The following is a 27,472-nucleotide window of genomic DNA, read 5'->3' as shown; positions in this document are numbered from 1 at the left end:
GTCCCACTGCCCGGGATCCTGTGCTGGGAAGTTGGTGGGAGGTGCGCCTGGAGAGGCCAGCAAGCATCAGAGCCTGGTGATCTGTGGGGCATTCAATGCCAGCAAGCCAGCCTCCCTCTGGCGCCCCACAGAACAAGGGCCTGGGGGTGGGCACAGGCAGGCAGGGCGTGTGCGTTGGGGGCTCCTATACTGCATTAAAGGCCCTGCCCTGTGGCGCTGCCCACCTGAGGCCGAGTGCTTCCAGCACATCCCCCACCCCACACTCGGCCCCCCAGCGAGCCAGGAGCTGAACCCAGGCCCATGGCAGCTGCCCCTGCCAAACGAGCCACTGGCGTGATGCGAGAGTGGGTGCGCAGCCTCTGGGCCCCTCCACCTCAAACCAACAGCAATGGCCATGGGGTCGCTGGCTCCTCAGCCTGCTCAGGGGAGATCTCAGCATGAGGGTAGGGTGTTCAGCTGGGCGTGAGCTGGTCATCCGGGGGCAGGCTGCTAAAAGTGGCAGGGCTCTGGCCGGATCCGCTCCTCCCAAAGCCACCGGGGAAACAGCCTGGCCCCGCAATGGCCAGGCACGTCCCGCCCTGACCCCCATCAGCCCCAGCCCAGCTGCCGCAGACCCGGCAGGAGCAGCTGCGGTGAACTCCACCCCCAGGTCTCCTGGTTTCCAACCGTGAGAGGTTGGCTTTGTCCCTGACTACGCACTGCTTCGCACTAGCCACGATAACACCAAATACTCCAGTAGCCACCTGAACAGCCCAGCTCTCGCTTTGCCCCAGAGACACCCTGTGCGGCGAGTCCTGCCGGCTAATCAAACCCTGCCTGGTGTGAGGCTAGAATTCCCCCTCTCCATTTCACTGCATGCCCCATCCCCAAGGGACGCAGAGACATGGCCCCATGTGCTGGAGCAACCTGCCCCAGGGCAGGAATGGAGCCGGGAGCCAAGACCTGACCCAGCGCGAGCGCCTCTCCTCCGCAGCTCACACAAACACCTGTGAACGGGTGTGTGCAGAGCACACCCGCATGTGCGCAGCAGAGGGGCAGGATCGTGTGTGCACAGCTGCACTACACAGTCGCTGGCACACACCATTCCCTCCCCACCAGCTCTCATGCTTCCCAGGGAAGTCCTGGCTCTGGTCCCTTTGGCTGGGGCACAGGGCTATTTTGGGAGGCCCGCGGGAGCGGGAGGGACCAGCCGCCGATTCATCCCGGGATCTTTATTCCCATCTGCTGGGGAAATAAAACTACAGCCAAGCCCACGTGCAGGGAGGGGCCAGGCTGCCTGTATCTGCCGGGACCTCCTGTACCAGCCGGGACCTGCAACTTCCCCAGAACCCAGCGCTGCTGCTTGGGGTACCGGTGACATTATCCCTGGTTGCCAGGGAAACAAGAGGGCTGGGCAGGTGAGGGTGGGCGAGGCAGATATCAGGCTCTGGGCTGAGCCCAGGCTCAGTCACCGATAGGATGAGGGGGGCTAGATGCCCCCGGGCGCTGCTCTCTGAGCTGCAGGAGACTCTCCCCCACTGGGAGCAGTACGGGGTCCTGAGACGCTGCAGAGCATCCAGCAGGGGCCGTGGCACACGTGGGTCAGGTCGCCAGCTGGGCGCAGCCTGCACACTCTGCTTGGCCCAGAGCCGTGAGGGCCACAGCGCCCCAACAGGCCACTGCTGGATGGGGGCTCCCAGCCCCCTGCTCAGGGGCCAGCTGGCAGCAAGTGACAGGGGAGGCGGCAGGGCCAGCAGCTCCCAGAAGAGGCTGAGATGGGGGAGGCTCTGGGGCAGGCAGTTTGGGGCAGAGGGAGTGCCAGAGAGATGGGGAGCAGGACACGGGCACAGGGCTACAGGCTGCACCAGCATGGGGGCGGGGTGGGGCGGGACCTGGCATCCCACCCCCAGGGATCAGATCTGCAGTCACCCATCACTCAGAGCAGTCTCTGCCCCCGCGGGCACCTGCAGCTGGGCCTGTTACAAATGCCATAGCCGGCCTCTGCCCCCGGAAGCCTCCCCGGCCCCTTGGAGACCCGGCTCCTGGGCGAGGGGCGGGCCTCGCTTGGCTGAGATCTGTAGCTGCTCCAGCATTTCCTGCAGTAGGGGCCGCTCCGCAGGCAGGCACTGATCTCCTGCCACGTCCCCAGCCCGCGTGGGGGAGGGGGCCATGTGGGGAGGCAGAGCCGGGTTCTCCTCCCGCCCTGCAATAGGGGGATCCCGCCCCAGCCTGCCTGGGGGGACCCCAAGCTCTAGCAGGCTGCACTGCATCCCCACACACAGTGCCCTGGACTAGAGACATCCTCTCCCCTGCCCCAGCCCCCCGCCGCAGAGCTGCCCAGCCCCATGGCTGGAGCTCTCCGCAGCCTTTTCGCACCCTGCCCTGACAGCACACAAGAGGGGCACGGGAAGGTGCCCACGGGCCACAGACACCTCTGAGGCTGACTAGGCTCAGGGTTAGCGCCCTGTTGTGACGGGGCGGGGGGGGCCACAGGCGAACGCAATGGGGGAGGGGACTCCGCTCTGCCATCGAGGAGCCCAGGGCAGGGGTGATAAGGGAGGGGCAGAGCTCCTGGGAGGGGCGATACCACAGGCATCACACCCACAGGCCCCCCAGAGGTCACAGGAGCAGGGCCTAGTGGTCAGAGCACAGGTCTGCGAGCTGATCGGCTCCTGGGAGCTGATGGGAACGGCAGCAACTCCTGCTCCCAATGCACATGGGCCGGGCACGGGTGATTGTGGGATCAGCCCATTGGTGAGTGTGCACAGCCCTCATGATGCACGAGGCCAGGAACCCTCGCTCCTGAACCCGGCTCCTCAGTTCAGCTGCGGCGGCTTCAGAGGCGCTCAGGACAATCCCTGGGGTGCTGGCCACATGAGCAGCGGTCACACGTGCACCACGAGAGCAGGACTCCGTCGGGGTGGGGCTCTCGCCACGAAGGGCTAATGGGAGCACACACCCCTGCAGTGCCTCCCGGGGCCAACCCTCGGGCTCACAGCGACTGCTGCCAAGGGCCCTGCCACAGACAGGCCCAGGGGGACCAGCTGCTGCTGGGGACGTGTGAAGTTTGGAGGGGGCCCAGCCGGGACCATCCAGCTCGTGGTGACAAAGCAGGTTGGGTATGTGCTACTGCTTCCCAGGGGAAACCGAGGCACGGAGAGGGGTGGAGCCTTCACAGTGAATCAGGAGGGAACCCAGGAGTCCCGGCTCCTGGTCCAGTGCCCTCACCACTGAGTAAGAGGCGTTGTTCTGGGGGTGGCTGTGCTCAGCCCTGGCACCTCTAGGGGGGCCCCCGCCCTCCCCTGCCAGCCGAGCCCATGACGCAGCCTCCCCTCTCCAGAGACAGCCATGGGCTCATGCACAAGACTGCCTGCTCCACCCACCGCGCCACCGAGCCAGAACTGGAGAGGGAGCCTGAGAGGGTGGCACAGACTGGGAGGGAGGGAGGGAGGGGGTCTCAGCCCCCCATCAGCGCACTTGATGCCTTCCCAGCGGAGCCAGCAGCGCCAAGATCTAAACTGCACTCTGCAAGCTGGAGCAGGCTCAGCTCCTGCCCGGATCCCATGCCTGGCACCGCCCCTCACCCCCGGAACAACAGGGATGGGCAGCACCAGAACCACCTCATGGACAGTCCAACAGGGTGCTGTGGGGCATGGGGTGGCACTGCTGATCTCCCCACAGCTGCCCAGACAGTAAATGGAACAGCAGGGGCCTCCAGAAATTCCATGGGCAAGCCCCAAGACAGAGCAACTGCAACGCCAGCCATTCCCCTGGCCCCCTCAAGACAGATGGGGGAAACTGAGGTACGGGGGGTAGTGGAACGCAGCAAATCAGGATAGGACCAGGACGACGACCCAGGAGTCTTGATCACCAGGCTCCTGTTCCAGCCTCTCCCTCGTGACAGTCTGGCCCACAGCAGTCAGCACTCACGCTCCAGGGAGTCAGGTGGCATTGTCCCCCCCCACCCAACCCCCCTGCAGTAACACAGCTGGCTGGGGGAGGGGGGCTTTGCCTTCTCGGCTGCTCCCAGAGACTTCGCCTGCCAGCCACTGACCTGGAGAGCAGAGGGCACCATCCAACCCCCAGCAAAGCCCTCCCGGGCACCCAGGCAGTGGGACCCCCAGCACTCACCAGTAACCCCCTGCTGCATTTATCCGCCATGGCTGGGGGCTCGGGCGTCTTCTGTGCAGGCCGCCACAGGGGCTCCCGCCTGCCAACTCTCCGTCTCGCTGGCTGCACCCGGCTGGCACGGACACGTTGACACCGAGCGGTTCAGTCCACAGACAGCGCAGGAGAGAGCTGGGGAGAAACAAGACGGGAGTGACTCGTGGGCACAGGGGAGAGGAGCCAGTCGGGAAGCGTCCCTGCCCTCATGGGGGAGCACCCCCATCCTGCACCGCTGCCTCTACTCTCCTGGGGGGGTCATCTCCAGCCCTATCCTCCTGGGGGGGCACACTCTTCCTGCACCCTCGCCCCCACCCTCATGGGGGAGCAACCCCACTCTGCACCCCTGCCCTAGTCTCCTGGATGGGGGGGGTCAGCCCCACCCTTACCCTCCTGGGGGGGCACATTCTTCCTGCACGCTCACCCCCACCCTCATGGAGGGAGACCCCATCTGCACCTCCAAAATCTGGATTCACTCCTAGATTAGGGCCCGTTCCTGTGGTTTCTAGGGGGGGTCACTTCTTGCCATCACATCATTGCATGGTTCCACCATCCGGCGGCTATGGCTGGACTGGCAGGGGCTGCGGGTTGGGATCGAGGGGCACTGCCAGAGCTGGGGAGAGTTTGCCCAATGCTCACCCCACACAAAGACTGAGCTGGAGGTGGCACGTGGCTGCGCCTGGCACTGCCGGGAGCAGAGGGAGCCTGGAGCTCAGCTGCCGCGGAGGACACAGATGGGAGGTGATTTCCTTCTGCCCTGCTGCACCGTGTGTGCTACTGCCCGGGTCAGAGCTGCCAGCCGCTGCCGGGGACCAGCTGCTGCCAGACCTGGGGGGGATGCTGCCACCCCCCCATTCCTCAGCGGTCCACATGCTCGGGCCGCCCTGCTCACAGTCTGAGCCCCCCGCTCAGGCCGTGACAGAGCCCTGCCTCGCTGCCAGCGCACAGGTCACCGTGCCATGAGCACAGCTCGCTGGGCTGCCAGGAGCCCTCCGGCCTCGCAGGGCCCCAGACTCAGCCCCACCCGCAGCGGCAGGGCCACATCACAGTGCCTCATACTCCCCTGCCCCTCGTCCTGTGCCCCAGCATGGCTCGACCCCCCGCCGGAGAGCGAGCTACGGCCTGGGGAGGTGCCAGGGGAGTGGGGCCTGGAGCAGGCCGGGGTGGGAGTGTTGGCCTGCAGGGAGGAGGTGGGGCTGGAGCAGGGTGCGGGGCCTCTGGAGCCAGGCCTGAGCGGGTGAGATAAGGAGCAGGAGGCATCGCCCAGAGCTGATGGCTTCTGGGCCAGACCCTAGCCCCTGCCTCCTACCCAGCAGCTCCAAGGGTGCAGGGACAGGCTCCTGGGCACGGACACAGCGGGGTCAAGGAGCCAGGCACAGCCCCCTACCCTGCCTCCCTGGTCAGGGTGCCGGCTGCTTGGAGTAGGTGTGCTACAGGCGCTGCACAGAGCAGGTAGCGGGGGCGTTATTCAACCCCTCCCGGGTGCTAAGCCAATCCCAACACCCTGGGCCATGCTCCCAACTCCTTTCTTCCCCTCCAGGAGTCCCCAGCCCACCCTCCCCCATGGCTAGCTGGGCCCAGCTGCTGTCGAGCTCTGGGGTTGGCAGGGATCTGGCTCCATGTCCCAAGTGCCCCTCCCCTCCCCTCCCCTCCCCCTGCAGTAAGGATGCTAGAAAACCTCTCCCAGTCATCTCGATGCCCCGGCATTCACCAGGCACTCAGTGTGGTGCGTCTATTTCAGAGGAGCTTCTGGGTGAGATGGAAACAGAGAGCCTGCCTGGCACATGGACACTTGCCACCCCAAGCTGCCTTCTCTCCTGCTGCAAATGGATACAGGAGCCTCCTTCCCCTGCTTGTCCTACACTGGTCAAACAGCTGCTGCATCCCACGCCAGAGGTGGCTGCATTTCAGTGGTGAGTGAAGAGTACAGTCCCAGCTACCAGTCCTCCAGGATGAAAAATGCCACCACCAAGACTGGGCTCTGGCAATTTGCATGTAGGCAAATCAGGTTTCTGCTGTCTCTTGCCCACCCCATGCCCACTCCTGCTCACTCCTGCGTGGGGAGGGACACAGAATCATAGAATATCAGGGTTGGAAGGGACCTCAGGAGGTATCTAGTCCAACCCCCTGCTCAAAGCAGGACCAATCCCCAACTAAATCATCCCAGCCAGGGCTTTGCCAAGCCTGACCTTAAAAACCTCTAAGGATGGAGATTCCACCACCTCCCTAGGTAACCCATTCCAGTGCTTCGCCACCCTCCTAGTGAAAAAGGGTTTTCCTAATATCCAACTTAAACCTCCCCCACTGCAACTTGAGACCATTGCTCCTTCTTCTGCCACCTGGTACCACTGTGAACAGTCTAGATCCATCCCCTTTGGAACCCCCTTTCAGGTAGTTGAAAGCAGTGATCAAAACTCCCCTCATTCTTCTCTTCTGCAGACTAAACAAGCCCAGTTCCCTCAGCCTCTCCTCATAAATCATGTGCCCCAGCCCCTTAATCATGTTTGTTGCCCTTCGCTGGACTCTCTCCAATTTGTCCACATCCTTCTTGTAGTGTGGGGCCCAAAACTGGACACAGTACTCCAGATGACGCCTCACCAATGCCGAATAGAGGGGAATGATCACAGCCCTCGATCTGCTGGCAATGCCCCTACTTATACAGCCCAAAATGCCGTTAGCCTTCTTGGCAACAAGGGCACACTGTGGACTCATATCCCGCTTCTCGTCCACTGTAACCCCTAGGTCCTTTTCTGCAGAACTGCTGCCTAGCCATTCGGTCCCTAGTCTGTAGCAGTGAACGGGATTCTTCCGTCCTAAGTGCAGGACTCCGCACTTGTCCTTGTTGAACCTCATCAGATTTCTTTTGGCCCAATCCTCTAATTTGTCATAAACCAGAGCCACTGGCTCTGCTCCAAGCACTAGTTAAGACCCAGTTTTAGGCACGGAGCTCAAGGGCAGAAGGAACCATGTCAGTGACTCCCGTCCGATGCCCAGTCACCCTGTCTAGCATGGCCCAATGTCACCCAGGTATCCTGTACTGCGCCCTAGAATTAGTGTCTGGCAGTGGGGCTGGCTCTGAGAGCAGCACTACCCAGTGCCCCTTCACCACCGATGCCACACATGTGCCTGGCTTCTCACTGTCATTGTCTGGCCACCAGTTCTCATTCTCCTCTGGGTACTGGCTGGGGGCGTAGGGCATCGTATGAAGATGTGGGGGGCTGAGACAGAAGGGGAGAGGTAGCACCCCTTTAAGAGTTAAAGGGGCTCTCTCATCTCCTCTGAACTAGATCCAGCGGCGGTGGGCAGCTGTGCCATCCCTGATCAGAGGGGACTGGGCTCTGGCACAGCGTCCTGCCTCTCCAAGACCTGCCGGAGAGCTGAGGGAGTACACTGTTCCTTTCAGAGGATTGGGTCCTCCAGGTCAGCCAGCGCCCAGCCAACTGCCCTTTGGAGAACGAGCTTGGGGGTACATGGCCCCTTTAAGGGCTAGCGGGGGCTGCATCACCCACAGATGCCTGACCATGGCCCTGGCCCCAAGTTCTCCTGTGACTTCAGCGTGGCCAGCGATGGAGAATGCAGTCGCCCCTTGGTAAGTTGCTCAGTGGAGGTTTGGCTCCCACTCGGGGCTGGACCCGAAACCCCCTCCAACCACAGGCAAGGGAGAAGAACATCCCAGAAGGTGACAAGAGCCCTGTGTCCTTCAGGGAGCCAGAGGTCTTCCTGACGCAGGTGCTGAGCCCTGAAACACGAGAGCTGATGCCCCTTCCCGTAGCTCACACAGCCGCCCCACCGGTCACACGCTCAGCCAGCCCCCTGTAAACGCAGCCTCAGGTCCGGACTCTGCAGGCCCTGTGGCAGGGAGCTCCATGGGTCACACTGCCGGGTCTGGCAATCCGTTCTGCTCAGAAAACCGGACCTGCCCTCCAGCCTCACACTGGCCCTGTCTGCCCTGGCACGTGACACCCCCAGGCAGGGCTGAACACCCCAGGCCCTGCCCTCCCTCCCAAATCCCCCAGATCCCCGGCACTGACCTTTCCGTCTGCTAGTGCCTAATCACCACCCAGCGCCCACGCGCTCCAAGTCCGTCCCGTCTGGAAGCTCCAGCCTCAGTGAGCCCAGCTCAAGTCCTCTGCTCACCCGCTCTCACACACAGGGCAATGGGCGTGACTGACAGGTGCCCAGCCGAGAGCCCTCTGCCAGTGCCACCCCATCACGGCATCCATCCTCCCCCCGGCAGCGGTTGGAGGCTGAGGCCAGACAGACCAGTACGATGTGAGTGTTTAACCACCCCAGTAATTAACTGTTGGAACAATTTCCCCAGGGTCGGGTGGATTCTCCAGGGCTGGTGACCTAAACCGAAGCTGGCTGCTTGTCTAATAGGAGTTACGGGGGCAGGGCTCTGGCCCGGGTTGTACAGGGGGTCAGACCAGGTCACAACGGCCCCTTCTGGCCTTGGGATCTAGGCGTTCCAGCCCCACACCAGCTCGGGGATCCCCCCCCAGCCCACGGAGCTCAGCGGCTCTCACACCTCCCTTTGCTGCCCGGGGTTAGGGAGCCACGGACCCCCACACTGAGCAGGGTCTTAATCCAACATCACATTGTGCCCTGACTGGGTCAGCGTGGCTGCTGCGCCCAGGGCAGAGCCCCCCCATACCTACGGGGGGGTCAGTGGCCCCAAGGGAGAAGAGCCCCCCCATGTCTCTATGGGAGGGGTCATTGGCCCCAAGGGAGGAGAGACCCCACGTCCCCCAGCAGAGGCCAATGTCTTCCCCAGTAGAGGCTCCGGCTCCTTTAAACGGGGGGGGGGGCGGTTACATCAGCTGCCACATGGTTACTCCTCGGCCCTGCCCCACCACATGCCGGGTGGAAAATTACTGAAATGGGGACCCCCCCTGCCCCGGCCCCCGTCGGGGGCCCCCCCTACCCTGCCCCGCCCCCAGCGGGCGGAGCACGGGCCCCGTGGGAATGGGGGGGGGGCGCTACCCAGGCTAGCTCCGGGGACGTCGCTCCGGCCCCCGCCGGGCTCGGGCGACCCGAGGTGGGAAGAGGCGGGTCAGGCTCGCCGCGCCTGAGAGCAACTAACGTAACCAAGGAGCGGGGCTACCCTGGGGGCCCCATGTACCAGCGCCCCCTCCCCAGGCATCGCCCCCTCCTCATGAACCACCCCCCCATCTGGGCACCGACCCCCGGGCATCCCCCGTCCTTAGGCACCGCCCCTCCCCATGTCCTGCCCCCGGGTATCCACCCCCCGTGTACCAGCCCCCCCTCCCCAGGCACCGCCCCCCCAGCGGTGCTGGAACAATGTTGACAGTGGGGGTGCAGATGATGGGAACCATGGAAACCACGGATTCCCTGTTTGATGTTACCATTCCCTTGCCGGCCCCCAGACCCTGTGGTGCCCCCCCCACTGGCTCTGCGCTCCCCGCTCCCCCCGGCTCTGCGGCCCCCGCTTCCCCCTTGCTCTGCGCCCTCTCACTGGCTCTGCGCCCCCCGCTCCCCTCGGCTCTGCGCCCCCCGCTCTCCCCGGCTCTGCGCCCCCCCACTGGCTCTGCGCCCCCCGCTTCCCCCCTTGCTCTGCGCCCTGTCACTGGCTCTGCGCCCCCCCCCCCCACTGGCTCTGCGCTCCCCGCTCCCGTCGGCTCTGCGCCCCCCGCTTCCCCCCTTGCTCTGCGCCCTCTCACTGGCTCTGCGCCCCCCCCACTGGCTCTGCGCTCCCCGCTCCCCCCGGCTCTGCGCTCCCCGCTCCCGTCGGCTCTGCGCCCCCCCACTGGCTCTGCGCTCCCCGCTCCCCCGGCTCTGGCCCCTCCTGGCTCTGCGGCCCCCGCTTCCCCCTTGCTCTGCGCCCCCCCACTGGCTCTGCGCCCCCCGCTTCCCCCTTGCTCTGCGCCCCCCCACTGGCTCTGCGCTCCCCGCTCCCCCCGGCTCTGCGGCCCCCGCTTCCCCCTTGCTCTGCGCCCTCTCACTGGCTCTGCGCCCCCCGCTCCCCTCGGCTCTGCGCCCCCCGCTCTCCCCGGCTCTGCGCCCCCCCACTGGCTCTGCGCCCCCCGCTTCCCCCCTTGCTCTGCGCCCTGTCACTGGCTCTGCGCCCCCCCCCCACTGGCTCTGCGCTCCCCGCTCCCCCGGCTCTGCGCCCCGCCCCTTACCCTCTCCATGCCGCCCGGGGCCGGCTCGCAGCCCGGCCAGGTGGATCCCCGCGCGGACGTTGCGTCAGCCCCGGTCCAGCCCGCGGGCCCCGCTGCTCCTTCCCCGGCCGGGATACGCTGGGGATGCGGCGGCTGCTTCGCGGGGGCTTCTGCTGCCGAGTTGCAGGAAAGTTTGGGAGCTTGGGGGGCAAAAGCAGGCAAGCCCCGCCCCCCAGTCGGCTCCGCCCCCAGCCGGCAGGCTCCAGCCCCGACCCCGCGTCGCTGCCCCGCTCTCTCCCGGGGGCTGGGGGCCGTGTGCTCCGCGCTCCTTCAGTGCGCGTGTAAACACCGCCCGGTGTGGGGCGGGGAGCTGAGGCCGCCACGGGCACGCAGAGTCATGGACACACACACACACACACACACACACACACACACACACACACACACACACACACACACAGAGCCCTGCACACAGATACACACACACACAGCCCTGCACACAGATATATACGCGCGCACACACAGCCCTGCACACAGATATACACGCACACACACCACCCTGGACACACACACACACACACACACATACACACACACACACACACACACACAAAGCCCTGCACACAGATGTACACACACACACACACACACATGCCTGGAGACACACAGCTACACACCACCCTGGGGGGACACAGAGCCATGGACACACATAGATACACACACACTGCCCTGGAGACCAGTGGTCAGAGACACACTCACACATAGAGCCAGGGACACACACAGATACACACACACCGCCCTGGAGATCAGCAGTCAGGGACACACACACACAGAGAACCATGGACACACATAGACACACACAGTGCCCTGAGGACTGGTGGTCAGGGACACACACACAGAGCCATGGAAGCACACAGATACACACACACTGCCCTGGATACCAGTGGTCAGGGACACACACACACATCCCACCTGGGGCAGACACACACGCAGCACCATGGACAGACCCCAAGCCCTGCCCGAGGCTCTGCACCCTCCCGGGCTCGCTGGGCCCGGCTCTGCTCCGCTTGGCCCGAGCTTGGGAGCTGGGGAGCGCGCCCCGAGCCTGGGGGCTGCGGACACGGGCTGGGCTGGGCTGGGCTCTGAGCAGGCGGCGGCAGGAGGCCCCCCTCTCCCTTCCCCCAAATCCGGACCAGATGTTTCCAGTGAAGCGCATGAGGCCGGGACGCAGATGGGGCTGTGCGGCCCCTGGCCCCCGGCTGAGCCGATTCCCCCTGCCGCGCTCCGAGTGAATTAGGCCAGAGAATTTGCTAACTCCGCTTTCCGCTGCCTGCCGTCCCCTGAGCCCCAGCGCCCCCACGTAAACACTGGCATCTCGTGCGCTGTGCCCTCTGCGGAACGGGGCAGGGCCCAGCTGGGTGCCTGCGAGTCACCATCGGCTTTGCTTTCATGTTGCGCCTTCCCTGCCACGTGCCGCGAAAACGTGTGTTTGGATGACCCGTCTCTCCTGCCCCCTGCCAGCGACCTGCAGCCACCTCTAGAATGGAGCCAGCCATGGCACAGCAGTGCTGGGGGCACAAGCCAAGCGGGACGGGCTGGGAGTGATTGGGAGGTCGGGTTAGCAGGGACAGCTGGGCTGACACTGAGGGGTTGCAGGTGCTCAGCTGATTAGTGTGACAGGGTCTGACACACAGACCCCCATACCTGCAGTGCCGCCTTCTGGGCCCCCTTCACTACTGTCTGTGGCACCGCGCCCCTAGCCTCCCGCGGGGACAGTGGGGTCACCACTGCGCCCAGGGAGAGCGTCCCCATGGAGCCCCAACACTGGGCCTGCCACCCAGCTCTGAACGAGGCCCAGTCTGGCCGGGCAAATGTGCTCTGGTGAGGTCACGGCCCCGGGGTGCTGCAGGTAGCTGGTGTCTCTATGGCCTCTGTGTGTGGGCATCTCCATTTCTGGCCTCAGCTGCATAGGTGCCCGGGTTCTCCAGTGCTGCTACTGGCCAGTGCTCTGCAGCCCGTTAGCCCAGAGGGCACAGGCTGTGTGCTGCCCTCACGCTGCATGCAGGTGGCGTCTCTTCGGGGCAAGGGCGGGACAGTGCTGCTCCTGCTGTCTCTGCTTTCAGTCTGGGGGGCCTGGAGGAAATGGGAACTTACGCACAGCAGGGGAGGGAAGAAGCCAGCGGAACCAGCCAGCGCTGAGACCTTACTGCCCCCCTACCTCCACTCCACACCTGGGCTGTGGGCCGGCTGCTGCTCTGTGTCTGGTCCAAGGGAGCTCCCTGGCTCCTTCACACCTGCCTCCCGCCCCTACACCTCCCTGCACCCAAGGGGTCAGGGACAGAGCGGGGACCCCCATTCCTCAGCTCTCACCACTAGACCAGACTCCTTGGTGTCCAGAGAACGAGGCTGAGTCCCTGACGAAACCCTCTGAGCTGTGCTGGGCACAATAATGCCATGAGGTCAATGTGCCTGTGGGTGGGGGCAGCTCTGGGCTGGCCTTTGTGGTGCAAAGGTCCTGCTTTGAGCCTGGCATTTAACACCCCAAGGACTGAGGGGCCCACATTGGAGTGAGAGCTTGACCCCACCGTTCCCTGCTCTGGGACCCTGAGGCTGCGAGGCCAATGCACTAAGCATTTCCTTTTCCTTTGTTAAAACCTAGGAAGCTCCGTCCCAGAACGATGCAGGAAGGAGGGTGCTGCCCAGCAATGCATTTCAGCCAGATCAGGGGACAGCAAAATGAGCCATGGTGCATGTGCCACCTCTGCTTTGCCATCTGCTGCACACTAACATCTGCCTTTCCACGCTGTGCCCACACAATGCACTGTGACAGCACACGGGTCTTTTGTGTCCTTAAACACACCTGTGCCGTAGCTTGTCATGCTGCTGCGAAGGCCTGGTGGGCTGTGGAAGGCATGGATCTGAACCGTACGGTGAACAGAGCTACCGGGATCTCGGGGACTGGGCTGGCTGCTCTGCACAGATAGTAACGGACTGGCACACTTGGGGTCCACAGCACAAACCAGGGGACGAAGCTGCCTGGCTGCCTTTGCTCCAGGACAGTTCTTGTAAGGTTGTAATGGCTTTAAGGGAATTCTCACCTGAGTCTGAACCACTGCCAGGCCATATCCACCTCGCCTTTCTACTTCTGAGCTGCCAGGACCAATGCTGAGCAGCTCCCCGGGGGTAAATAGCCAGAGAGCCCTTGTGCGCTACCTGCTAGCAGGTAGTGCCGGGCCCTGCTTGCAAGCTGCAGCCCCCCTCCCCTCCAAGGAATTGCGCTCTACAGCCCAGTCCCACTTACCTCCCCATTTGAAAGGAAAGCTCCCCAGAACACACCTGACACACACTGGGGAGTTTTGATGACTACAAGTGGATAAAATCCTGCATTCCAGAAGGTTTAGTTCAGGTTCCCAGAGCCCATTAGCCAGGCTGGCTGTTCAGAAGGGTGAATCAGCAGAGAACTAATACAGGGCTTTCTTTTACCACAGTTAAAAGCCATTAAAATGTCAATTTTAGATAACTCCGATAAGGTCGTGTTCTGCTAATACCTTACTCCACAGGAAGGAGAGGGGGGTTCAAAGAAGGGAGACAAGTATGAGGGGCCTGGATAAACTCAGTTGAAGAGAGACAGAAAAGACGGGAAGTGAAAAGAGAGGGGGCGAATCAGAGGGGACAGGAAAGAAGTGGGTGAATGGAATACACCAGCTAGACGGGAATGTTTGTTCCCCCTGTGTCTGAGCACAAGAATAAAGGGGCAGTTCGGTGACTATGAAAGTGGACAAACTCAAAACGAAGAAAAGGAAATACACAAATATCCGGTGGGACTCATTGCCATTGGATGCCACTGAGGCCATAACTTAGCAAGATTTGAAAACCAATCAGACGTTTCTCTGGATTATGAGACTGAGTTATAACAGCAAATACTAAACCAGAGCCGAGAGTTTTAGAAGGAATATTACCTCCTCCACTCCCCGGAAGGGACCATCTAATCTGGCCCCTGTATAGCACAGGCCACAGAACTTCATCAAGAGATGGAGACTCCACCACTCGATGTTAGAAATGTGTCTCTGTCTCCTTTACTTTGTGCACTGGTGACGGTGCCTTTTGTTCAGAGGATATGGAACAATGGATCCACCACAGGAATTAAAGATGCAGGCACACATCAGGAAACAGTGTTCGATGCCGATGATGTAATATTATTTTTTTCTAAACCAAATATTTCCCTAAAATTCATTTCTAGAGAAGTGCAGGACATTGGGAAAGCATCTGGATTTAAAGTCAATTACACCAAATCTGAAATGTTACCTAGAAATTTCCAGACTCTGAAAAGTCTCTCCTCCCAAAAACATCTGGGTACAAAATGGGCAACAATTTCTGTAAGATGGGTGAGAATTCAGCCTAGAATTGCTCTATGATTTAAATGGGAAGACAAGGCGTCAGCAAATGAACAGGGCCCTTGAGTGCTCGGGGAAGCCTGGGATTTTTGGGTTGGGAAGAATAGCCACAGTCAGAAAGACTCTTCTGCCAAGGATAGCTTTCCTCTTTCAAAATCTCTGTTGTTACTCCAGATAAAATCCTAGCAGGAACACAAAGGATGTTGTTAGAATTTATAGGGAATAAAAAAGGACCAGGAAAGAGAGAAGATGCTTTGTACAAGCCCATTGAAGAGGGTGTGCTCACTGTTTCAGATCTTCTCTGGTACTATCAAACTAGCCAGCTCAAAGCAGTACGGGGGGTGCTCTAACCCCGACAAACCCTGGGTCTTTGTGGAACAAGAAAATTGGAGCATTGTAAACATCCCTCGGCTACCACGGATTGATAAAAAACATCCCAGAAGAAATTTACACACCTCCTTTGGCAGAGGCAGCTCTGTGGGTTTGGGCTAGAACTAGAGATCAGGTCAGTTCTTTTCCCTCACCAATGACTCCCACTGAAAATAATCTAGGAACCAGAGAGCTTCAAAGATTGGGAGAGCCCTGGACTACACGCGGGTGGCCAGCCATTTCAAAGACACTTTTCTAACTTATTTTGAGATCAAAACTAACTTTATCTGGCCCACTTCCCCCTGGTACTATACTTCAAGTCAGGCGTTAGGTTTCCCAACTCTCTAGAACACCAAACAGCTGGCTAACTTGAATAGAAGCCATGGCGTCTGGGCAGTTTGGAAACACAAAATTAGAACTAATTCAAACCAGCCTTGCAGGTAGCTTTCCTAACAAAAAAAGTGTCCATATGTGACCTGCTGGGAAAAGGATGTGGGGAGACAAATTACCCCAGAGGCAGGGCTGGCTCTAGGCACCAGCAAACCAAGCACGTGCTTGGGGTGGCACAATTCCGGACACTTTTTTTTTTTTTTGCTTTGGCAGTTGTGCTCCCGGAGGTTGTTTTGTTTTTTTTTTGCTTGGGGAGACAAAAATCCGAGAGCCGGCCCTGCCCAGAGGAATGGGGCTTGATCTGGAAAAGAGGACATCGGTGGCCTCAGTCTGCAGCACAAAAACGAGAATGTCTTTAAGACCTGGTTTCAGTGGTACCTCGCCCAAGGCAGGTTAAAAACACACTGAATGTTGGGGAAATGGTGGTGAAAGAGGAGGTTTTGTGCAGAGGTGGAGGACCTGGCCAGTCGCTGGAGAGTCTTGGGATGCAATCTGTACCCAAACATCCCAAAGGGTTGTGCACTGCCAAATGACCCTTTGGTAATCCTCCTGGGGCTTCCTAGCAGAAAGGGTCACACGGAGGGATGAAGAATTAACCTCTCAGCTGCTAGTGGCTGCTTGGCTGTTAGTGGCCTCTTAGTCCTCACTGGAAAAAGAAAAACAGCCCAGCCACCGAGGAATGGTTACAAAAAGTGGGAGGTTGTGGCTATGGAAAAACTATCTGCCCAGCAAAACAGAGGGTAGATAGATACTTAAGTATCTGGTTACCTTTATTCAGTACACAGCCAAAGTACATTCTCCTGCAAAACACCCAGCACACCTGGCCAGGTTTTTTTTAATATTAACATTTAAGAGCCATCCCTGGTCTGGTAAATATGTGTATAGAGAGATTTCACTGAACTGAATCAAATCCCTAGAAACAACCCAGGTGTTTGATGATGCTCACTCTGCAATACGGTGACGCCGTGTTAAATGAAGGATCTGATGTTGTCCAATGTCTCTTTAGGCACAAGCTCACTGATGTAATGATGGTTGAGTTTCTGCTATTTGCACAGCAGGATTTGTGAGCGTGTTAACACTACTGAACTGAGGAGGTTTTTTGTTGTGAAAGAAGAAGAAATCAGGACATTTCTAGCATTTGTGGTTGCAGCAAAACACTTGAAAATGTGAACCATAGAGCCTCAAAAACTAGAGGACAAATGAAAATAACCCAAAATTTAAAAAAAAAGAGAGAAAGAAACATGGGCTGATCTGTGAGCTAATTTGTCTGGCTTCAGCTTCCAGCCCTGGGTCCTTGGCCAGCCTTTCTCTGCTCAGTTAAGAGCTCGCTCGTGCCGGATTTTCTCCCCAGGAAGGTCCTTACACCTCTCACCGAGTCACCTTGCTCTTTGTTTGCACAAGCTGAACAGCCTGAGCTCTCCGGCTCTTGCTGCCAGAGGTTTTCTCCAGCCCTCCATTCAGTTTTTGCACCTTCTCCAATTTTCTCAACAACCTTTGAAAAACATGGACCCCAGAACTGGCTGCAGTGCCCAGAATCCACCTCCCCAATGGCGTATGCAGAGATGAACTCCCTTCCCTGCCCCCACTCTCCTGTCCATACCCCCCAGGATCAGATCCTCCCTTGGGCTCACAGCATGGCCCTGGGAGCAATTGAGGAGTTTTTGTCCACTCTGCCCTGTGGACCCTTCCCAGGATACAGTTCCCACCCCCATCCCCCCACGAGTGTGGCTGGAATCCCTTGTTCCTGCATGTAGGACCTGGCTTCTGGCTGTTCCAGCAAACCTCTAATGATGAGAGCTGAGGCTGAGACCATCACGGGGGCAGATTATCTTACCTCTGCTTCTGGGGGGTCGGGTCCCTTCCCCTGGGCAGTGGGTACTGGCCGCTGTTGGACTAGCGGGACCTGGGGTCTGCCCCAGCCTGGCAGTTCCATGTTCCCAAGAGTGGGGCCCCTTGCAGATCTCACAGCATTAGGCCTTGGATTCCTCACCCCCACATTTCACCAGTGGATGTTTCAATGCACCCAGACCCCTGGGTCCTGCTTTCTGAGCACCTCGAGGACGTCTGCAATGTTCCTCAGCCCTGTCCCTGGGCTGCAGAGACCTTGTCCTCCTAGGCAGAGTGACAGGGAGGAAGGTGGGGGGCAAGTGGCATTAATCTGGCACCAGTCGTTGGTCATGGTGCCCTGCGCAGTGGGCGGAAAGCACCCCAGAGCAGGGCGCCTGGCACAGGACCTAGGCACGGCCTGGCTCACGCACAGCAGGGAACGAGTTTGTTCCCACCTCTGTTACAAATAGCCGAAGACGATCCCTTCCCCACGCCGCCCCTTGCAGACTCCAGCCCCTCTCATGCACAGGTGGCCCAGCCCCCCACAAGATGGCTTGGCTGGCGCTGCAATGGGGCTCCCAGACCAGGCAGATCCTGCAGTGTGGCCCAGATGAGCCTGTCACAGCCAATGTTCCTGCTGCCGCATCGTGCCGCCCGCTGACGAGTGGCACAGCACAGCATGGTGCCATCTGGAGATGGCAGACGGTGCCAAGACACCCAGGCCACGTTCACCAACCACGAGGAGCAGCACCCTGCCCGCAGCACCCAGGCTGCCATGTGCCTCCCTGTCACAGAGTCCCTGGGCGAGGCTCTGGAACTGCTCCCCACAAAGCCAGGCAGGACTCTGGTGAAGTCTCCTCTCTGTGAGCAGACTGACCTTGGAGCATTCAGCATCCCCTGCCCCTCCGTGTGTTCCCCACAGCGAGTCGGCCCCAGCGGGGTCCTGGGGAAGCCAGAGGGTCCTGCACCCCCACTTCACAGTCAGACGTGACTCTCAGCCAGCCAGTAAAACAGAGGTTTATTCGATGACAGGAACAGGGTCTAAAACAGAGCTTGTAGATACAGCGAACAGGGCCCCTCAGCTGGGTCCATTCTGGGGCCCAGTGAGCCAGACCCCCACGTCTGCACTTCACTCCTCGTCCCCAGCCAGCTCCAAACAGACTCTCCCTCCAGCCCCTCCTCCTCTGGGCTTTGTTCCTTTCCTGGGCCAGGAGGTCACCTGATCTCTTTGTTCTCCAGCACCTTCAGCTACCTCCTTGCAGGGGGGAAGGGCCCCGGCCATTAGTTGCCAGGACATAGAGTGTTGGCCATTTATGTGCACTGGCCCTTTGCTCTGCAACAATCTCACCCACTAGAGACAAGAAATGCATAGGGGAAACTGAGGCACACACACAGTTTTCAGAGAAAACATTAAGAACAGTCCCACTTTGTCACACTCCCCTCGCATCACACCTGCCCCGTCCCCCACCCCCACTGAATTAACATCTCTGAATCCTGGCTTCACACTCCCAGCTCTGGAGAGTCAAGGCCCAGCTCCCTCCTGTGCGTGAGAAGTGCTAGGGCTCCCAGCTGGCCCCAATCCTACCATGTGGTGCCAGCCACTGGGCCTGGTCCCTCTGCGGGCAAACTGCTGTGAGCCGCAGGGGGCTCTGAGGGGGCAGGGCCTGGGTCAGTCTGCGGCACAAGCCCAGTTCCTCTGCCCTTGTTGGCTTTGTCTCATCAGGGCAGCGCCAGGCTCCCACGGCCTGGTGCAGCCAGGCCTGGGGCACGACTTTGAGATGCAGCCACTGCTTGGGGGCAGGACCGGCGCTAGTGTTTTTAGCACCCTAGGCGCACGGCCATTTTGCCACCCCGCATGCTGGCCTGCGGAGAGGGTCCACTGGTCCGCGGCTTTGGTGGAGCTGCCGCAGCCCTGCCTGCGGGAGGTTCACTGGAGCCACAGGACCAGAGGACCCTCCGCAGGCACGACTGCGGCAGGTCCACCGGAGCCGCCTGTCGCCCCCCCCCCCAGCAAAATGCCGCCCCCCAATAATCCTGGCACCTTAGGCGATTGCCTAGGCCGCCTAAATGGAAGTGCCGGCCCTGCTTGGGGGGAGCCCAGCTGGGGAGGTGCAGGGCCAGGTATTGGCACCACAGCTGCTGCACACGAAGGCCTGGCAGGGGCTTATTGATACCAATAGGCTAGCCACCCCCATCTCCCCTGCCCCCCTGGCATCACGGCCTCCCCACCCCCGGCTCTGCTGAGCGAGGCCTCGGGGCAGCTGAGAGATGGGAACTACGCGATGACATGGCATTGTCACAGGGGGACTGCAGCCCTGGGCCCGAGTGACTGGAGGGAGACCGTTGGCTGGACCCGCCCCTGGCATAAATCACTGGGATGCCCTCAGCTTGGGCAGCTGCCCTGGGCTGCAGGCGCTGCGGGCTGGGGCTGGGCTGCAGGCGATGCTCCGAGACTGCAGTGTGCCCTGCAACCCCAGTGCAGCTCCCCCAGTCAACTACCCGCAATGACTGCAATGGGGACAGGGCAGAGGGTGAGGTGTGGGATGGGATGGCTGGGGGGGGCATTGGTCTGCGAGCCAGTAGGCAGCTATAACCCTGTTCACACCGATGCCCAAGTGCCACCAGCTCAGGCCCCTTCCCCTGGGCGTAGGGCCATCCCCAGCCAGGCAGAGCACCCAGTCAAGCCCAGGGCACTTTTCTTGTGACAGCTTGCTGGTCACCTAGGAAAGCCCCCCGCGGAGGTGGGGGCAGCGTTCAATAGGACCACAATTGATTGTTGTGGATGGTGGGGAGGAGTCTGAGGGGGGCCGAGGCCTTGCCAGATGCTTTGGGATCTGAGATGGAAAGCACCGGGGGGTGGGGCGGGCTTGTGCATCTAACAGGGCAGAAACGCCCCTCCGCCTCCCACCCTGGCAGAGGCCTGAATGCCAGGTGCCCAGATGTGGCATCAGCCCTCTGCACTGGGGGCGAATTTCCCCTCCTAAGCTCCCCTGCCCCCCGAGAGTTAAGGGGACCCAGGTGGGTTTGATCACATGCCTCCCTTGCAATTGTAAGGGGGCTGGTTTGGGATGCAAGGTGCTCAGGCAGGGGTAGTCAGCTTTCGGGGAGGTGGGGGCCCGCTGGGTTCTGGGGCTGTGCTGAACGCGGCGTGTCCCAGAGCAGCAGGGTTAGATCCCAGCGCTAGGCCTCTGCCTTTCCCCTATTTATCCTAGTGGAGCTGGGACAGGGTCCAGGTGCCATTAGAGACGCCCCACCCCGCTGCTCCTTTCCCCACCCCTGGGTGCAGCTAGGATGCAGTGGAGCAGGGGTGAAAAGTGCCAGGTTCCCGGTACAGCATGAGTCGGGGCAGGGGGGGGAACCGGTCAAAATCATCCCCCTGTCCCCAGCCTCTGCAGGTGCTAGCCAGCCCTGAGACCCCAGCTCTCCCTCGGCCCCACTGCTGCAGCTCCCGCTGGGCCAGTGCAGCCCAGGCCCCACCACTGGCTGCTAGAGGCCAGGCTCCCGGTCTCTGAATGCAGCAGAACCAGTTTGCCGGCTGCTCAGGTGCTGAGCAATAAGGAGTTGGAGCTATTGCCTTGAACTTCCCCTCCCTTTGGGGGAAAGGGGCAGCCCTGCCTGTGGGGAGGAGGGAGAGGGGAGGAGCGGGAGAAGTGGTTCCCCCAGTGGTGCCCGCCCCCTGGTGGGGCGTTCGTTGATCACCTGCCCCCAGAGGGAGTGGGGGGCACTAACCCCAGGCAGTCAGTGAGTGGGGGGATCAGTCCATTTTATTCTGCTGGGATTCTGGGGTCTCATTTTCAGAGGAAAGCCAGACCCTTCAGTGTCTGTGCTGGGGGTGGATGGGAATGTGCCTTGTACCCATCCTGTGCAGGGCCCAGCCAAAACTTGGCCTCCTGGGTGTGGTCGGCTCTGCAGTGGGGCTGGCCGTGGTGTGGGCCCTGCCGGGGGGCGTGCAAAGAGCCCCAAGGTGCGGGTGACTGCACGTCTCTCTAGCACTGGCAGGGGGCGCTGGTTTGGGGGTCCGATTCCCGGCCTCACTGATCTTGTGTGGCAGCGAGTTCCCAACCCATAGGCCCCAGCTGCATGGTGGGGAACACTCCTGCATTCTCTGTTTGGGCTTCTGTGGCCTCTCCCCTCCCACTCCCCCGCCTGCCCTGCTGTGCTTGGACCCATGGTAAGTTGGAGGGCGCGACCCACATCTCCACTCTGGTCATTAGATGGTATTGCTCAATCCCCAGCTCTCTGAAGTAACCAGTTCCACCGCCCTCGGGCGAGACCCTCTCCAGGCCCCTGACTGCATCCGGCTCTGAGCCCCTCTGTTCTGCCTGAGACAGGACGTCCAGACCTGTCCACAGCTGCGCCCCGTGGCTTTCGGCAACATTTCCCGTATTTCTCTTCCCCCTCCGCTTGTTTGCTTTCCTGCCCCAGCGATGGCCCACGCAGAGCCTGTGATGGTGCTGCCTGTAGGAGCCAGCTGAGGTCACTCAATTAGGGTGAACTGCAAACAAAACAGGGCAGACCAACCCCAAACGCTGGTGGTTATTTCAATACTTAGATTTACCAACCAGCACAGAACAGCTCCTGTGTTACCTCACTGGTTACTCAGAAGTTCAAATAACGCAGTTCCCTTAAAGTGCCCAGCCTCCGGCCTCCATCCAGACACACCTGTCAGATATGATGATAATTATTGAAAATATTATCTCATCATATAAAAGAAAAGGTTCTTCCAACCCCAAAGGATCAGCCACACACCCAGGTCCAATTATAACTTAGATCTGACACAAAATACACGCTACAGCCAATTCTTATTAACTAAGCTAAAATGTGTTAAAAAAGAGAAGAGAGTGTGGGTTAAAAAATCGATATATAGACAGACTTGAATTCAATTCTTGAAGTCCAGACACGGCAGAGATGAGCTTGTAGTTGCCAAAAGTCCTTTCAGAAATAGTCCAGAGGTTCTAGTCCAATGTCCATATTCAGGGTGACTCCAGTCAGTGACTGGGGATCTCAGTCCTTGTGGCTTAAGGTTTCCCCCTCTTGAAACCCAAAGCGGATCTGAGATGAAGCAGGATTGTGTCCCAGGGTTCTTATACATTTCCAGCAGCCTTTTGGCCTGAGAAAACAATAGGCTTAACTCTCCTCCCAAACATCCTGGCAATTAGCACAGGGCAATTAATCCATTAAACAGTTCAGATATAGGTTACCACAACCTTCAAAGAGACACATAGACAATAATACTATTTCACTCAAGTATCTTCCTAAATGTTAATATTTCTTTTTGGATCTTTGGATCAAAGCTATAGCAATAGACAAGACTTGTTTGCTTACATCCCAAGTAGGGTGACCAGATGTCCCGATGTTATAGAGACAGTTCCGATATTTTGGGGGTTTTTTTATATGGGCTCCTATTACCCCCCAGGCCCTGTCCCAATTTTTCATGCTTGCTATCTGGTCACCCTAATCACAAGGCCTGAGCAAACATCTCCCCTTGAGATCTCTAACAATGCAGACTTGCAGTTCAAAGCTTTGTTCGTTTACAGATCTTCCTAACCAGTTTTTAAGGTTCAGCCATGGGTCAGGTCCGTCTGTGAGTTACCCTTTTTCTGGCCCTGTCATCTTTCAAGGAGATATTAGATCAGACTCATAACGTCACAGAGCCCCACGCGGAGCGGCCTGCAGGGTGCATGACCCCCAGCTCTGCAGGAGCTGCTCAGCCAACGTGCAGGGCTTTGCCTTGCTCAGCAGTGTGCTCCAGCTGCCATTCTGCCGGGCTGAGGCTCTCGAGGGGGACAGGGAGCAGATGCCAGGTCTAGGCACCACCACGTAAGTGCTGCTTACATAGTGTAAGTGGTGCCTCGTGCTGGCAGCTGAGAGATGGGGCCGATACAGGACATCAGGGCCTGGGACAGAACACTGGTGCCTCGGGTTCCCTGTCAGCATTTCACCGTGTTGGGACCTGAGCAGTTCCCCACACCCTGTGTTTTGTCCCCAGCCAGTTTCAGACCCTGGACAACACTTTCCCTCTCAAACCATGTCACCCCCCTGTCACGGAGTCCCCGGGTGATGCTCTGGAACTGCTCCCCATAAAGCCAGTCAAGACTTTGGGGAGCCTCCTCTCCCTTGGAGCAGGCTGCCTCCAGGACAAGAAGCCCACACGTCTTCACCTCCTGGGTCTGACCTTGGAGCATTCAGCATCCTCTGCCCCTCCATGCACTTCCCACAGCGAGCCCGCCCCAGCGGGGTCCTGGGGAAGCCAGAGGGTCCTGCACCCCCACTTCGTAGTCAGACGTGACTCTCAGCCAGCCAATGAATCAGAAGGTTTATTAGATGACAGGAACACAGTCCAACACAGATCTTGCCGCTACAGACAACAGGACCCCCTTTAGTCAGGTCCATTGGGGGCCCCAGGGAGGCCACAGCCCCATTGGGAAGCCCAAGCCCCGTTGGGGCGCCCCTCTCCATTTCCCAGCCAGCTCCAAACTGAACCTCCCTCCAGCCTCTCACTCAGCCTCCCCCCAGCTCCTCCCCCACCCTTTGTGTCCTTTGTCCAGTGTCTCGGGCAGAGGTGTTACCTGGCCTCCAACCTCACTCCTGGGTTCTCAGGTTACCTGCTCAGGTATCATCCCTTCCCCAATGCAGGCAGTCCCAGCAAAACTCCCCTACAACCTTCCCAGGGCAACACTCCCCACTCAGCATTCAAAGAACACAGTAAGAACATTCCCACTTCATCACATACACCCCCCTTTCCTCAATGAGCCTCTCGGGGGGAGGAGGGCTTGGTAAAAGGCTCTTTGGAAGCCCCAGGAAGTTGCATTTGAGGCTCCCGCGTACACTGCCATAGCAGTAGCAAGGAAGTGCCGTAGGGCACACGGACATCCTGAGTTGCCCCGACTGTATCTTAATCATCTGGTGTTTGTGAATTTCTCCTTTAAAGTCAACTCCGCTCGGCTTCCGCACTAGCCTGGGAAGGCCAGGCCAGTCCCTGCCAGGATCACCCTCCGGCAATGCAGAATTAGCGCCTCTGCACCCTCCCATGTGTGGAGTAGTTGCCAATTTCCGATAACGGCTCTGCCACTTATTCCTTAGCCTCTGCCCTGCCATAGGCTGGGCGAGCCGGGCCCTGGGCGCCAGGCAGGCGCTTTCCATGGACATGCCTAGGGATCCGCACAGGTCCTGGGATGCCAGCAGCCCACGCCCGGCTGCCAGGCCCCCCCATGGGCACCCATAGCCAGGCACCCAGCCCTCCATGGGCTCCCGTGCCCGTCCACCCAGCTCCCCACGGCTCCCAGCCATGGGTCAGCTCCCCAGCTCCACCGGCTGCAGGCCACACAAGCCCTGCCCCCATGGCCTTCTGGCCTTGCTGTCCCTCTGCAGCTTAGTGATAGGCACAGCCACCCCCACGCCCTACGAGCAGCCTCCTGCGGGGACCAGCCCCGGCTCGGACACTCCAGTATTCACAGATCTGCTGTTCCCAGAGGAACAGTGCACCCAGCTTAGCAGCCCCGCTGACCCCCCCTTACCAGCCCCGCTGATCCTCAGCTTACCAGCCCCACTGACCTCCCACTTACCAGCCCCACTGACCCCAAGCTTAGCAGCCCCGCTGACCCCTCCTTAGCAGCCCTGCTGAACCCCTCTTACCAGCCCCACTGACCCCCATCTTATCAGCCCCTCTGACCCTCAGCTTACCAGCCCTGCTGACCCCCCCTTACCAGCCCCACTGACCCCCCTGCTTACCAGCCCCGCTGACCCCCACTTACCAGTCCTGCTGACCCCCCACTTATCAGCCCCACTGACCCCCAGCTTAGCAGCCCCACTGACCCCCCCCTTACCAGCCCTGCTGACCCCCCCACTTACCAGCCCTGTTAACCCCCCTGCTTGCCGGCCCTGCTGACCTCCGTCTTAGCAGCCCCGCTGACCCACTGCTTACCAGCCCCGCTGACCCCCCTTACCAGCCCTGCTGACCCCCCACTTACCAGCCTTGCTGACCCCCCCGCTTAGCAGCCCCACTGACCCCCATCTTTGCAGCCCCACTGATCCCCGGATAACCAGCACTGCTGACCCCCGGCACTCAGACAGTTAACAGTGACACTGACTATTGGTTTATTTAACAATGCCCAGGGCTACCTGGGGTGGGGGCGGGCAAGTGGGGCAATTTGCCCCAGGCCCCGGGCCCCACAGGGGCCCTGCAAGCCCTGGCCTGGCGGTGGTCCGGGTCTTTGGCGGCAGGGGCCTCTTCAGTGCTGCTGAAGACGCGGAGTGACTGAAGGGCCCCTCACCGCCGAAATGCCACCAAAGACCTGGACCGCTGCCAGGTGAGTACAGGCGCCGCAGCTCCCTCGCTTTGCCCCAGGCCCCTGAACCCTCTGGACGGCCCTGACAAAGCCCAGAGAGCAGTGGGCACATATCTAATCAAATCATAACGGTGACTTAGTCACCAAGTTGCTGTCCCGTCTAGCAGATCATCGTCCCCCACAGCCCCCGCGGTCATGGGATGAGCAGGCTGTCAGATCCCCTCCTCAGGGAAGGGTACACCGAGCTCTGGCTTTATTCAGCAAAAGGCCCCCCTGCTGCCTGTGTCCCCCTGTAATCTCCGCTCCTGTCCACCAGCAGTCTGCATTCCTCCCTCTCCTTCCCAGCGCCTCCTGCCTCCGCCAACAGCTGTTCTGCGGTGCAGGAGGCGCTGGTGGGGGGAGCCCCCCGATGGGAACCCTCCCGCACCACAGGGAACACGCTGCCACCCTGGGGGCCACAGCAGGGAGGGGCGGGGGGGCCCCCCAATGTGTCCCTGTTGGCACATGAGTCAAACTGCCTCCCTATGACAATCTAGAGCTCTGGGGCCTCACGGCCCCGGAACAGGGGGTGTCCAGAACGGTTCTCTCTGATTCCCTCGGACACTCCCACCCTGTCCCCCATTTCCCTGGCAGGCTGAGCGGACGGCAGGAGGGATGCAGGATAGCTCGGAGACGCACCTGTGGCCCGAAGAGGAAGGGGTTTGGGTTTGCGGTCTGTGCAGCTCTGTCCATCAAACGCCTGAGAAACACTTGGGAGAAAGCTGCCTGGGTTAAATCTCCACGCCCTCTTGTTCCTTCCACCTCCCAGCCACGGCTCCGAGCCCTCTCGGGAACACAGCAGCAAGCCCAGGGCCAAGCAATCCTTCTGGAGAGCCTGGAGAGGGACCACAGGGCCTCTTCTGCCTCCAGCCGGGGGCGCGAGCCCTCTGCCCTCCAGCCGGCGCAAGGAGCCGCCTAGCCAAAGGGAGCTGCATGCATCTGCCCCCAGCCTGGGCACTGCGACTCTCCCAGCCGGCAGAAAGCCCCCTGTGCCCACTGCAGCCCACGCTGCCCCAGGCAACATCCCAGGATGTGTTGGGACCCGGCGCTGGCCTGCCCACGGTGCTTTGTGCTGCACAAGTGTGGCCCTGTGGAGCTGTGCTCCAGGGAGATGCGTATAAGCTTGCTGGAGGGTGCGTCTGTCTGCGCCCAGCCCCCTCCAGCTTCCCTGCTGCACCATCACACTTCCTGGCCCGGCTCTCAGCTCCTGGCAGGCCCCGGGAGTCGCTCGCCCCCCGGCTCTGTCAGGCCGTGGAAGCACAGCCACACAGAAGTGCAACAGCCAATGCGCCGCTCACCCGCCTCTCAGGGACAAGGTGGGAAGCTTTATGCTTTCCAGGGCCTGTCTCCCCGGTGGGCCATGCCGCTGGCCAGCATAACCAGAGTCCAGCGAGCCCCTGTTGTCCCGACACAGCCCTGGGCAGTGTCCAGCAACGAGCAGCGGGAGACAGGGCTGCTCTGCCTGCCCCCAGTGCTGTACCCAGGCACTGCTCCGGGGCTGCTCATGTGCCAGGAAGGGGATGCATCCGGGGCGCTGGGGTCCCCAGGCAGTTCCTTATCCCCTTTGTGCCTAGCTGGGGGGAGAGGAAATCCCAGGGCAGACGTCCCTGCCGTCCCTGCTCTGGCACTGCCCTTCTTGCCCAAACCGTCCCGCAGACCCCGGCACTGTCCCCTTGTCTCTCACTCCCGTCAGGCTGGTGCCCGGCAGCCCCCCCGTGAACCACTCTTGGGCAGCACTGGCGTGGCTCGTGGGAATTTTGTCCCAGCCCATGCTCCCGCCCTGCTCCCGCGCTGCCCTACAGAGCTGTGGGCCAGGGCCTGGCGAGCCTCAGCCATAGTTGCAGGAACTGCCCCAGACCGGGAGCCGGGAAGCTGTCTGAAAATTTGTAATGTCCTCTGG

The 27,472-nt window shown here is 60.5% G+C and overlaps 1 protein-coding gene and 1 pseudogene across 1 annotated transcript; one reads left to right on the top strand and one right to left on the bottom strand.

Moving 5' to 3' along the window:
* LOC115656804 overlaps positions 1-10,543 on the bottom strand; it is a 45,539-nt pseudogene extending 34,996 nt beyond the window's left edge.
* On the top strand, positions 5,822-14,435 carry LOC115656151. The gene is made up of 3 exons (XM_030572481.1): positions 5,822-6,056; positions 7,431-7,732; positions 12,925-14,435. The coding sequence occupies exons 1-3, from the start codon at positions 5,928-5,930 to the stop codon at positions 13,247-13,249; spliced, it is 756 nt and encodes a 251-aa protein (XP_030428341.1). The 5' UTR covers positions 5,822-5,927; the 3' UTR covers positions 13,250-14,435.
* The last annotated feature ends 13,037 nt before the right edge of the window (positions 14,436-27,472 follow it).

The sequence above is a fragment of the Gopherus evgoodei genome, chromosome 8 (assembly GCF_007399415.2).
Source record: "Gopherus evgoodei ecotype Sinaloan lineage chromosome 8, rGopEvg1_v1.p, whole genome shotgun sequence".
Classification (NCBI taxonomy): domain Eukaryota; kingdom Metazoa; phylum Chordata; order Testudines; family Testudinidae; genus Gopherus; species Gopherus evgoodei.
This window is presented reverse-complemented; position numbering and strand designations above follow the sequence as displayed.